This window comes from Cottoperca gobio, chromosome 11 (assembly GCF_900634415.1).
Source record: "Cottoperca gobio chromosome 11, fCotGob3.1, whole genome shotgun sequence".
NCBI lineage: Eukaryota > Metazoa > Chordata > Actinopteri > Perciformes > Bovichtidae > Cottoperca > Cottoperca gobio.
The window spans coordinates 18,684,756-18,698,941 of record NC_041365.1 but is presented as its reverse complement, the minus strand read 5'-3'; the positions used below and the strand labels follow the sequence as shown (position 1 = coordinate 18,698,941).

General features: G+C 41.5%; 1 protein-coding gene across 1 annotated transcript; it reads left to right on the top strand.

Moving 5' to 3' along the window:
- The first annotated feature begins 5,043 nt into the window (after positions 1-5,043).
- LOC115015695 (transmembrane protein 200A-like) lies at positions 5,044-12,877 on the top strand. Its single transcript, XM_029443218.1, is given in 3 exon segments — positions 5,044-5,169; positions 9,062-9,957; positions 9,959-12,877. Coding segments are annotated over 3 exon segments (1,299 nt in total). The 5' UTR covers positions 5,044-5,139; the 3' UTR covers positions 10,332-12,877.
- Positions 12,878-14,186: the final 1,309 nt, after the last annotated feature.

Below are 14,186 nucleotides of genomic sequence, written 5' to 3'. Positions count from 1 at the left end.
AGTCAGTGGGATGAAAATCAACAGGATTAATCTAATTTGCATGTCTGGATTAGTTGAACCGGTTATTCTGCACCACTGGGCTGTCGGCCACTGGTGGACCTCAGAGCGCCCTCTAGCGGGCCTCAGAGGTACTGTGAAATGGTTATATCCAATTAAAACTTTGGTAATTTACAAAGCTAGCTCTTTTTATACCTAAATGTGCTTAAGATTTCACATAAATAAACAACGTGAAATAAAAAGGAATAATTTCAATGACCGATGATTGAATATCAGACAAAGCTGGTATAGCACTGTTAGCTAGCCTCCGTGACACAAAATGGATCGTTTTTCAAGCGAAAAAGTGTGTTGGGAGACAACCCACCCAAAAGCTCTAAAACGTGTGGTGAGTAAATATGAAAAAATATACCCTTTAACACATAAGATTTGGATTCCTAATTTAGTTTGGTCAATACAACTGACCGTGGCATAACGGAAATAAATGATCACTTTGAACATACAGAGCAGGGGTGGGCAAACCTTTTGGCCCTGTGGCCACAATGAGTTTTAAAATTGGACAGACAGGTCGGGCTAGTAGTAGATAGATGGAGAGTGTTTGTGTGAACTAATATAAATTACAAGTAAAAGCCATTACCTGAAAATAAAATAAAACTTGCATTTAATTTCAGTGGGAACAGTGTTGTTGGTCACCCTTTTTTGAAACATCAAAGTTTGGTGTCAGTTTGCAGGCCACTTTACCACTGTACACTTTTTAATTAGGGGTATTTTTATTTTTGAAAGGTTAAAAATACGGGTTAATCCCGGGAAAAACGGGAGGGTTGACAGGTACGGTCCTGACTTTCCATAGTCCAGTCAATGTATGTAATGTATGTGTGGGACATGTTGGTGTAGAACGAGTTTTGAGTCTTGCAAGAGAACGTTTTTATAGGCCTTTTATGAAAAGGGACTTTGAAGAGTACATTACCAGGAAGTGTCGTTGTGTTACGACCCGGCTCGGCAAAGGAAAAGGGAGTAACATATAACCAGATGTTTATGGTAAATAAGGCTGTGACCGTAACACGTTGTATAACGCAAAAAAGCTAGCTTTACATGACAGAGCGCCGATGGGGAGTCTTACATCAAGCTCACCCCTTGAACATGTCTGTATTGACTTTCTGTACTGTGAGACCAGCCGTGGTGGGTACGAGTATATTCTGGTGGTAATTGACCACTTCACCAGGTTTGCCCAAGCATATCCCACTAGAAACAAGGCCGGCAAAACTGCTATTGACAAGATTTTTAATGGCTTTGTCCCTCGGTTCAGATACCCTGCCAAATTGCACCAATGATCAGGGTCGGGAGTTAGAAAATGAGCTTTTCAGAGCTCTCAGACAGTTCTCTGGTGTGAGCCATTCCAGGACATCCCCTTACCATCCACAAGGCAACCCTGCAGAGAGGTTCAATCGGACACTGTTGTAAATGCTTCGAACATTAGGCGAGAAAAAGAGAGAGAACTGGAAGGATCACCTGCCACATATCATCCATGCGTACAATTGTATGAGTCAACAAGCTACTCCCCATACTATCTGTTGTATGGTCGCAACCCACGTCTTCCTGTTGACCTGCTCTTGGATTGGAATCATACAGCGAATGCAGTTATAGCACAGACCAGTGGACAAATATATATTTATATTTATTTTATTATAAATATGCCTCCCCTGACCGCACATCCCTGGTGACAGGGCTGTATGTCTGGCGTGTTCGGGGTATCGTCTGGATGCAACACAATTTGTTCAGTCATTCATGGTCCCCATAGGATGAAACCGAGACTCTGGTGATCCCATGACTGCTCCTTTAGCGCCACCAACAGGTTGAAATTGAAATTCTTCACTTTTTTCGACACTCCATAGTAAAGAGTCATAAAGGAAACAAGGGGAGAGAGAGGGGTATGACCTGCAGCACAGGTCTCAGGTAGGCTTACCATGGTAAGTCGGTGTTACCGATGTTACACGGTGTTCGGGGAAATCTAAAACATTCCCATCAGTGTAAGCTGTACTTTGTGTTTCGTGCGAGGGAGGCAGTGGGATGTGGCTATGACAGCAGACCAAGTAGAAAGACAACAGGTCATATAAACAAATAGTTTCAAGCCTGTGTGGGGGTTTCAAAGTAGGCAGGGTTTGAACTTCACTTTCAAGCTCTCTTCTTTCATTCTTCAGACAAAGTGACATATTGAGCCCTTCGGGTGCCTGGGACAACCCCCCCCCCCCCCCATCCCCAAATGTAGGATCGGGAACTTAATGTATCCACAAATAATTGTGAATTTGTATTTTGATGCATCCTATGGTATTGTGTACTGTCATGTGTGGAAACAACAATAGATTAATAACACATATACAGTATATTGAATTTAGATGGAATAACTGCTGGTTGATTTAAATCAAGTCGGTGTGACGTACACTGTGACAACACTTGTCCCCCACTAGGTGGAGACAAAGAGCCATGTCTGTTTCTTCTGAGTCTTTGCAGTTACTGTAGTTCAGGGGTCACCAACCTTTTTGATACTGAGAGCTACTTCAAGGGTATTGAGTGCTACTTGTTTGATACAAACTTCCTGAATAACATAGTTGCACGGTTCACCCATAATGATAATATTATCATTATTATTATATCATTATGGAATTGTACAGAGTATACATAAAACATTTTTGTTTTTTAAATTCTATATTCAATGTTGTCATTTTAAAATAAAGAATCATTCAAGTGTTATTGATTAAAAAAAACAACAACAACAGCAAAACAATTCAATACAAATTTTAGACTGGAGCTCCATGGTGACTAGTGCTATTTTGAGAACATACTCTGCGGGCGACTCACGTAGTCCCTGCGGGCGACCAAGTGCCTGCGGGCATCGCGTTGGCTACCCCTGCTGTAGTTGTATCCATGTTATTACAGTATATCCTATAGAAACAACAACATTTGCTGACCAATGTGATAACACACAAAGTTAGTGTGAATGATGAAATTCTTTTTGAAATTCACCACAATGAGTTCATAGTTGTTTATTGGGTTCAATTATGTCAAAATAACACCATTTAATTATATCAAACCATAATAAAGGGTATACTGTCTGTGTGGATAGTAAAAAAGTCAGATGTTGTAAACTCCCCTACAGAGGCACATATTGACCCATGTCTGTCACTGTGCAAGGAATACAAGAGGAACACGGCATGAGCACAAATGACAACAATAATGGAAAAATGGGATTTGGGTAAATTTGATGTACAATCTCTATTCTGCATCAATCTCACAGAGTTACCAAAAAATTTGACTGAGTTTCTTAAGTTTTCTTCAGCATTTCTTCAGTCAGTCTGCGGCCCTTTGCTTATTGATGAAGAAAAGAGGAAAGGGCTAAAAAAGAAGTACAGACCCGTGCTGAACTAAATGGGTGAAGTCACCAATGTGCTGAGGGCACGTTCTAAGTTCTTTGTGTGTGTAAATGTCTTTGGTTTTAGCAACCTGGGAAGACTTAAGGCCCATACACATGGTGGTTATTGTATATGCTTATTCCAGGGTAATGTATTAGCAACCATGAAACAATCTTAATAAACATTACAAATATGGTAAACAAAACCCAGCATACATTTTCACAACTTGGAAGCTTTTCTGTGAGTCTACATAACTGTGCACTTTAAAAGTAATTCAATAAATGAATTAGGTAATGCAAATAAGGTTTCTATTACTGAAAAATTAGAAGAACTGTGGACCTATAATGCTAATTGTTCACCGACAGAAGAACGGTGCAACAAGAAACCATAACAAACAAACTAACTGTATGTACCCAATATATTTATTTGTTAATGTTGTTGGAAGTAATTTTATATGTTTGTATTGTTATCTTTAAGTCAATTAACTAACCAACTAACTAAATAACTAACAAAGAATGTGGTCGAGGTTGTGCTAATCAACCATAACCTTAGCTGTCACATAAATATAAATATAAATATAGTGGAGTAAGAAGTACAATATTTCCCTATGAAATGTAAGCAAGATATAAAGTAAATAAATGTAGGATTAGTAAAGCGCAACTCCCTCAAACAGTAGTCTACAGTAGTCCTACGTGAGCAGGCCAGAGACACTGCTGGCATATACTTCACCGAACAATCATAACATAATTTCAATAATAAAAAAATGTTAAACCTGTCATTTTAGTGTCAGCCTCTTATTGTCTAAGGCGGGTGCGGGGTGGATTGGGCACTTTGACAATATTACACAAATCCTGCCTATAGCCCTGTAACTTAGTAAATGTATTTACAGTTACTTTACATTACTGAGTTTAGATAACATCATTTCGGTCATTTTCTGACTGGAATGGAGACATTCCATGCTTGTCATGTTGTTGGGGTCAGGGCCCCGGTAATACTTTTATTTTGAAAACCCCAGTATATTAAAACGGAGATATGAGTTGCTGCTCGCTTGACTGTGTTGGTCCATCTGAAGCGGCCGGCTGCAGAGCGCCGGGGCTGGGTTCTGCTGGATTTAATGTTCTCATAAAGAAAGCAGCTCTGTGTCAGACAGTCCGGAGGAGTTGGGGAACACAGCGTATGATATGAAGGAACAGGGTTAACAGTCTGCTCGTGCACAGACCTGGAGACTATTCATCTCCAAACATCAGGATGTTATCTGTGCTCCAACTATGAACAAGCTGCAACAGGATCCGAGAAATACAGGCAAGTTTCCAAAAGTCACCGGCAGCTGGATTGTTGAATGAAATGAGAGAGTGATTGTGTCTCCTCGGGTTCATTACAGAGGTGGTGCACCACAGCCGCGGAGTGAAATGTTACTGTGACTTTCACTGGCATTAATGATGACAGGCAGTGTGTATGTGAGCTGCTGTGTGAGGAGGAATGCAGCAGACACATTCCTGCCTGTTTGTAGCTTCCATACAGCAGGCGATTTTAGGGAGGTAGTCCGGAACGGTAGTTTGTCGTTAAGGTAGATATAACGCCTTATTCTTGTCGATTTTTCTTAACTGGAGCCTTGCATTGATTTGAGTTGAGATGATTTCAGGCCGCCTCTGTTGGACTGCTTTATAAAAAAAGAATCGCGGGTTCCTTGTGGTGCATTTGCATCACAGAAGAAGAGGCATTTTATTACAGCCTAGGTATGAGCCAGCCTTCCCAACTCTGCTGTCAGGTAACCGTAAGACATTCTCTCCATACACTTTGTTTATTCCACCCTGAAGCACAACTTGTGGCTTCCCAGGAGTCCAGTTCAGCTTCCTGTGCTGGTTGGACAACAGAAGAGGAACACTATGATAATGGCTCAATGCAGTGGTGTTCTGAGTGGAAAACATGGAGGGGAAACAAGTATTTACAGATGCAAAACCATGCGTTAAAAATGCGCTATTTCACATTTCCCACACAGTAACACAGGTGAGCGCACACCTGTTCTGCTCAATTTGCTGTTACTGCGCAATTCCTGCTCTGTGTCAGTTTGGGTAATGTCGACTATGTTTGCCTAATTTTACCTTGTTGTCCTGCTGCTTTCATGTTTGGTAATCCTCTCAGAAAGATGATTGAGATCCTGAAAGAAAACAAAGCATCTTCTCAGACAAGCTAGTAGTTAGCCATTTATTCCTGGAGAATCACTTCACAATAAATTTGCGATAACTTTTTATCCCTTTGCTGGTGTGCACCGAGGAGTTTTATCTGTAGAAGATAATCCTCATTGATGACTACAGTTACTATCTTCTTTACATAAATACTTCCTTCTGCCAACTACCAGCAAATGACGACATTAGGCTACAAGGCAAATGACCAATCATTGCATCAGGGCAACAGGCAGTCAGCCCCACTTGGCATCAAATGTGTGCCATCCACTTCCAAAATCTTTGGTTATGCATGTTGTTGTTTTATGAAACTCGCAGCAATTGACGTTGCAAGCGTGGGTCTATGGCACATAGCATCCTCTTGAGCTAAGTGCATTTCCCGCAACATACTCTTGTTACATACTGTCTGTCTGTCTGTCTGTCTGTTACATTACATTACAGTTCATTTAGCTGATGCTTTTGTCCAAAGTGACTTACAATAAGTGCAAACAATCATGAGGATATAACTCCGAACAGCAAGAATCCTGCAAGTACATTATCTTCAAATAGGTACAATCCTTTAAGTGCAGAACAATAGCTTCAAATAAGCCAAACAAAAGTGCAACATACAGAAACAATAGAATATGAATTCAACCATTAGCTAAAATAAGCCAAACCAATATAAGTGCAACATGAAAAGAACAGAAATATTATAATTATAATTTTTTTCTTCATTCGCCGAGGTGCAGTTTTCCGTCTGCAACGGAAGGTGTGAAGACTGTCTGCTGACCTGACATCAATGGGGAGGACGGTAACATACATAAATGCATACAGATAGAGAGGGAGAAGAGGGGAGAGGGAAGAGAGGAGAGAGGAAGAGAAGAAGGAGAGCAGTCAAAGCCTATAGCAGCATAACTAGGGGCTGATCCAATTCAAGCCTGAGCCAGCCCTAACTATAAGCTTTATCAAAAAGGAAAGTCTTTAGCCTACTCTTAAATGTGGAGAGGGTGTCTGCCTCCCGAACACAAACTGGAAGCTGGTTCCACTGGAGAGAAGCTTGATAGCTGAAGGCTCTGGCTCCCATTGTACTCTTAGAGACTCTAGGAACTACAAGTAAGCCTGCAGTCCGGGAGCGCAATGCTCTAGTTCAGGGGTTGGGAACCTTTTTGGCTGGGAGAGCCATTAAAGCCAAATATTTTTAAATGTATTTCCCTGAGAGCCATATATTTAACAAAATTGAATGCAACTTTATGCATGCATTTTTAAGTATAACACGTCTCAGAGTACTAAAGAGCTATCAGTGTTTCATTGAACATGTGCTCTTTTATTAAATAAACTAAACGCGTATGTTATTTATCTCATTTATGAGCACATTTCAGTATTTACTGAACGGGTGTCAAACTCAAGGCAATTATATCCGGCCCGCAAGAAAATATCATATGTCTGTCATAACTGGCCCGCCGGTTTTGGTAATTAAATCAATGCATGGCACAACCACGGGAAAATACATATTCGAGGAAGTATCTAAATGTGCGAGAAATTAAACTGTCCCGGGTCAAACTGATGGGACTGACGACAGATGGAGAGTCTGCGATGTGACGAAAAGAGCGGATTAGTGGGCAGGATGCGGGAGAAGATACACCGTCAGCTACATCTTACACCAGGAAGCGTTGTGTTGTAAAGCTCTGGAGATCGAGCATGTAATAAGCACCGTAACACAGAAAGGAAACTTTATAAGAGTCAATTTAAGTTTTTTCTGAACATGGCGGTGCGATGGCTGAGTCGAGGGAAAGTGCTGAATAGATTTTTCGAGATGCGTGAGGAAATCTGCCAGTTTTTGGAAAGCAAAGGGAAACACCACAGGACGACGTGAGCTGGACTGTTTGGGCGACATAACAAAGCATCTCACTGTTAAACCTGCAGCTTCAGGGCCGTGTGATCACAGACATGGATGATGCAGTGAGAGCTTTCCAAGACAAGCTGCCTGTGGGAGACTCTGATGCAGAAGGAAAATTTGGTCACTGCGTGTTTCCAAACACTGACAAACTCTGTGCAGTTTCTCCTCTGCTCGGTTTCGCGAAGGGCGGGGCTTCACTGCCGACACACATGTGCGAACACACCTACAGTCAGAGACAGGGCGGAGGAAAGGAGAGGGGCGAACTAATAACAAAAATCCGCTGCTAAACGTTTTACTTTAAAATTATAATTATTATTACTTGATTACTAAAAATGTCAGCTCAAAATTGTCTGCGAGCCATATTGTGTCATCGAAAGAGCCATATAGCCATAGGTTCCCGACCCCTGCTCTAGTTGGTTTATAAGGGACTATGAGATCTTTAAGATATGCTGGAGCCTGACCATTAATTGATTTGTAAGTCAGGAGAAGGATTTTGAATTCTATTCTGTATTTTACCGAGAGCCAGTGCAGAGCAGCTAATACAGGAGTAATATGATCCCGTTTCCTTGTTCTTTCAATACACGTGCCGCTGCATTTTGGATCAACTGAAGAGTCTTAAGCGACTTTTTGTGACAACCTGATAACAATGAGTTGCAGTAATCCAGCCTTGAAGTAACAAATGCATGGACTAGTTTTTCTGCATCATTTTGAGACAGGATGTGTTTTATTTGTGCACACACACACACACACACACACACACACACACACACACACACACACAGACATACACGCACACACAAACATACGTGTATACACACACACACACACACATACACAAACATACACACACATACACACACACAAACATAAACACACACACACACACACATACACGCACACACAAACATACATATACACACACATGCACACAAACATATATACATACACACACACACACACACACACACACACACACACACACACACACACACATTTGAGAATGTACATGCAGTAACTTTGCACTAGTGTGTAACATTTCATACAATTCTTCCTGCTTGTGCTTAGATTTGCTCTGCTTCTGTTCAAACTGCATGCTTGCACACAGATATATTGTTGCTTGCACAGATTTTCTGTGCTCTAGCTTCAGCTCTTCTCCTCACACTCAGGTTGCTTCCGTGTGTGTGTGAAGGGTGGAAGGGGATAAAACGGTATATTCTAATAAGCCTGCATGTTACATAGGAAATATACCAAATATAATGTTGGTAGTTACTCTAGATACACAAATGTATGTGCATAAGCACTGAAAAAGTGAAACTTATATCAACCATCCATCCAACATGCAACTAATGAATTTCCGATTGTAATCCTATACATAGTGGCTTTACCTTTTTAAACACATTGTTTAATAGAAATATCTACTTTGGTTAAAATAAATGGAGGAATAATCTACACATCACATTTTTGAGATCTATCATGCTGAAGTTGAAAACATTAATCTGACTGATGTATTGTCTTACTCATATGTATTTGAATGAATTGATACAACACGTAGATACAGTATTATAGCTGCATTAACTCTGACCATTTCCTTACTCCCAAAGTCCTCTGACAGGGTGCAACAGGAGCTCTGGACTGACCCAAACATGAAGTCCCAGAAGACTTCATCTCCATGCCAACGGATGTCTCGCTTCACCTTACGAGGCAGAAAGAAGAAGGACGGGGTGATCCAAGGCAAGCTTCGCATCCGCTCCATACCTGGAGCCTTCCTGGTGCTGGGGGTCATCGTGGTGGTTGTTGGCACCGCTCTGGCTGTGGCAGGATACTGGCCCTACCGGATATCGAGGTCGCCCATCCTGGGAGCCGCAGAGGCGGAAAGTATCTCAGAGTCGCAGACTTCTGGCTGGAGTCTGGGAGCTAAGGGCTTCCTATCCACAGCCAGCCTCATCCACAGTGAGCGGATGAAGCTGCTAGGACCGGTCATCATGGGTGTGGGACTCTTCATCCTCATATGTGCCAACACAGTCCTGTACGAGAACAGGGACAGAGAGACTCAGATGCTGCTGGCTCAGATGCACAGTGTAATCTGCTCTGTGTCTGCGGCTGTTCCCTCAGCAGAACTAAAAGACATAGCTGTAGCCAACTCCATGGCCAAACACTACGAGTGGCTGAGCAGTTTACCAGCTGCCCATCTCAACATCCTCTGTGTGCAGCAGCTGGCCAGCTCGGAGCCCCTGCTCCAGACCAGACACACCAGAGAGCAGGAGGACAGTGTGGAGTGCATCTACCAGCAAGCTGTCCTCCAGACAGAAGCCCTCCACCACCAGGAGTCAGAGCCTCCGTCTTCCCTCCACTCTTCCCACTCCAATTCATGTAATTCCAGTCAGACAGACTTTAACACACAGTCTGGTGCTGAGGACGGGGGCAGTGCCAGCTTCAATCCGCAGCCCGGCCCACTGGTCAACAACTGCCGGCTGTCTGCCAGCTCCATGTCCACCCTGGACTGAGGTGGATATCCCAGCTGTCCAGCCGAGGCGCTGTCACAGTATGAGCTACAGGACTAACCCTTATATGGCTCACACTGGTTTGCCTCTGGAGGATGGACTCCACACACCCGGAGAGGAGGGGGATATAAATCAGCTGGTAGTCACACAGAAAGAGGCTGCTTCACAGATTTGCATTAACATCCCTTGGCAGGATGTGGATGCTGCAGAGGAGCAAACTCACCGTAGCTGGCCTCGGCTAGACCTGGGCAGCGGGAGACGATACCTGAAACTGGAGAACAAAGGGGACTCGGTGGACAAACTACTGGAGCAGTTAGAGCAGCAGTGTTATCAGTGGGATAAGAGTTTTGGCTCTGGGCCTTTCCAGTGATTGGCTGCTTTTCACAGTCCTGAATGAGAACTTCTGGATACAATCACCCTCACAACCAAGGCTCATAATGATATTTTCCTCTGGATTCTAAAACTGCGCCATATTTTTCTTTTCTTTTCTGTGTGGGGCAGAGAGACACTGAGCCCTGAATTATTTGGAGTATCGTATTTCTCACAGAATCTTCCAAAATTTGAGTCCTTTCTCAATCTTCAGTGGAATACTGATACACAGAGGTTATGGTTTTTGCTTGGATTTGGATTTTCGATTTGGATTTGGCAGATGTTTTATATACTTGAAGGAACAATATGCAGACTCTACTCTGTCACAGATGAGTGAAACAATTTGACAGACTGTTTATTTCTGCAGTTTGGGTTGGCAGCAATGTGAGAAATTAACTTGTTTCTTCATGCCAAGTGTTGTACTGTTTCCAGGACACAGTATGCTGAATCTAGTGAAGGAGAGATAGAAGGGTGATTGTTTTTCACTGTGCAATCAATTCTGAACCAAACTACCTGGACTCCTGAGTCCATAAAGTGCTTACAGCTCTTGACAAATGCAACTAGTATATAACAATGGGATTTCATTACCTCAGCTGAGGTCCCATACTCCAAATGCAATGCATGGCATTGATGTACAGTATGTTACACATTAATACTTATGCAGATTAATGTCATGTTAGTTTTATGTGTATAAGACGTAATGATAGTTAAAGGATAATTCTGGTTTATTATAGCTTGGGTCTTATTTTCTACCCCCATATTGCTGTTATGTTTATTATTTATGTTGATTACTATGTCAACCACATTTTAGTTCTGTTTTTCTCTATGTACACCATCATGCTTTATTTATCTTTAAGGGTCAAAACAAAAACCATATGTGAATAATGAATGAGTAAATAAAATCAGCCAACTGCAAACTGTGAAAGTATACAGAAATGAGAATCAATGTAGTGCAGAGCCACAGCGCAACACAGCGCAACACAGCTCAACATAGCAGAGACACATAATCTACCTGTGTCCTCCATGCCTCCATGACCTCAGTTCAGTCGTTTTTTTTTTCAAGTGCTGTTCAATCCTTGACATTTTGTGATCAGAAATATTCCCCAAAATGTATGACATGTACATGTTAGAAGTCAGAATGGTTTATAGGGGCTCTGATGGAAGTAAAGCAGCTCATCAGAGGTCAGAGGATAATTCTGTCTCCATCTGGATCTTATTTTTCTTTTTAAGCTTGCTCTGTGCCGACCCATGACAATGTGTTCTTACATGTTAAACATGCAGTTTTGTTACTTCATTAGGTTAGGTGGACAAACCTCCGTCTATTTAGCCGTTATAAGCAGTATTTACACAATTAATAGATGGTTATAACAGACTATACTGTAAGCAGATTTGAGTGTTTATTATACATCTGTCAACAACTCTCACTGCCCCTGTGGGTATCTATAAGTGGAGGCTGCTGTACAAATATAAAATTAATCACAATATAGTTGTGCATGGTTGTAAAACATGAAATATGTCTTCATAGAATAAATCACTTTCTATGCTGCTCATGTATCTAATGCATTAAAACATACTTAATCGGTATAATCTTCATATGACACTGTAATTATAGTTATACGAATGAATAAATATTCATTATGCTTTATAACAATAATTACAACACATTATAAAGCATTTTATAATGCATATATAACAGTGATTATAATGTAATACAACTATAGGAATTATAATACACTATGATCCTCCAACAACATCAAAGTCTTATGATACTTGACTTTAAAAGTCAATACAAAATGCTTTATTACGTGTTTATTGTCATGTTATAAGCATTCTAACAATTATAAATATGTTTATAATGCATTAAGACATGGAAAGTGATAGCAAAATCATAATTGCTGACAAATACTTATAGCTGTGTACAAATACATTATAGTGTGTTATAAACCCTTTAATAAATTAAAACTGCTTATGAATGCTACATAGGGGAACCTCAGTTATTAATGTGGTGATTACAATGTTATTATCACTCATTAGCCAGAACTATTAAAATAAGACCCAAGTTGTAAAAAGATTGGTTCTTAATATGAAGGGAATCTCTTTGTTGTCCTTCTTGTGGTTGCCGCAGTATTAGCTTGAACTGAAAGCAGGGACACCCCCTCTCCTCCGCTGGTCTCCTGATGACCGTCTCCTCTCAAAATGCAACAATGCCTTTGATCAAACGGATAGAATGGATTGTGCAGACGAGGCGGGCCCGCAGCTCCAGTGACATTCAGTGTGTTGACCGGTGTTCCAGCTCTCATGGGCCCCCTGCTTCCTCCCCCTCCCCCTCTCCCTTAACCACACGTGCAGATATGCGGAGGCGACCCCTCCATGTTTGAAACAAAAGTCTTACTCTGGTGTTCTCTGTGTGTGCTGCCTGTTCTGTATGCCATGTGTGTTCTAAATGTATACCAAGCAATATGAGCGGTCTAACAGAACAATCAATGGCTGTGTCTTGCTCTGTGTCCACCTCAGAATTAAACAACATTGCCATGCCTGTGTTGCAAGTATAAGGCAAAGCATAAGCAGCTCCTGTTTGCTCTTGTCTCATCTATTCAAGCTGTCAAGGGAATGGCACCTGGTTGTATATGTATGCAGCATACAATCATCTCTCCAGGCTAGCTGCTGACTGACCTCATTCCTCACCCCGAAAGAGACTTTGTGTTTCATCCAGGCTGAAAATATGTGAGGCCCACGTGCACTCTATCATGAAGAATGAAAATGCAAGAAATTGAATTGATTCCTCTCCTGCTCCTTTAGTACCAGCTTGATATTTGAAGCAGTGCTGAGCAGAGGGTTGGGGATGGAGTGGCAGGGGGAATTCCCAATCTGCAATTATCCTCAGCAGAGCCTCCTGCACGATCCAAATTCTCCCATCTTATTACATTTTATGGTTCCTTCCAGGCAGGTATGCAGTCCCTTGCGATCTCGTTTCATTTAATTGGTTATTTACAAGATGGCTTCTGGGTTTCTAACAGTTCATAAAGCCAGCTGGCAGGACCTCCTGCTCTCTGCAGTAAAAGCACAGGAAGGTACACTATTACAGGGCTGCAGTAGGGGCAAGAAGGTGCAGATGTGAAGAATCTAGGATCCTCTTATAGCCTCTTGTTCAAGCTTTCACCGCACTGCTAGCCAACATGAGCAAAACTTTTCAGTAATGAACAGCTCTAATTCAAGATGCAACTAGGGTCATTCACACTGACACATCATTGTTGCTGACATCAGTTTAAATGCCCAATGCATTAGTACTTTTGAGATTAGAAAACACTGGCTTCTTCATGATAACTGTTACCACATGGTCTGGAGTTTGTATTTTCACCATCAGACACATTTCAACACATTAAGGATCACATCAGTGGCATGTTTTAGCTATTATCTACAGATCATGTATACATAGCACACATAGGTGTTTATTTTACATAACGTGCTCTTCTGATCTTCCATCAGGATTCTTTTCTTATTTATTTCACATATAGAAATCAACTATTCACAGTTGTCACTGTGTGGTAGTACACAGACTTTGCAACTACACATCATTTACAATTGCACCTCCATGAGAAGAATAAAGCAGCCATACTGTTGATAAAGGAATTACCTAAATGTCAAGCCTCTGTACTGCACACTACTTTCCTACTGCAGTGAACCAGTGGCTGCATGAGAAAGGGAAAGAAAACACAAAGATACCAGACTGATCAAAGCTGATAAACCACTTTAAACAGGCGCATTGAAGCAGATTGTAGGCACTTATCTCAGTGTTGTTTATATTTAATTACAATTCAATCTAAGACATAAAACATACCGAAAATGCAAGGTGTTA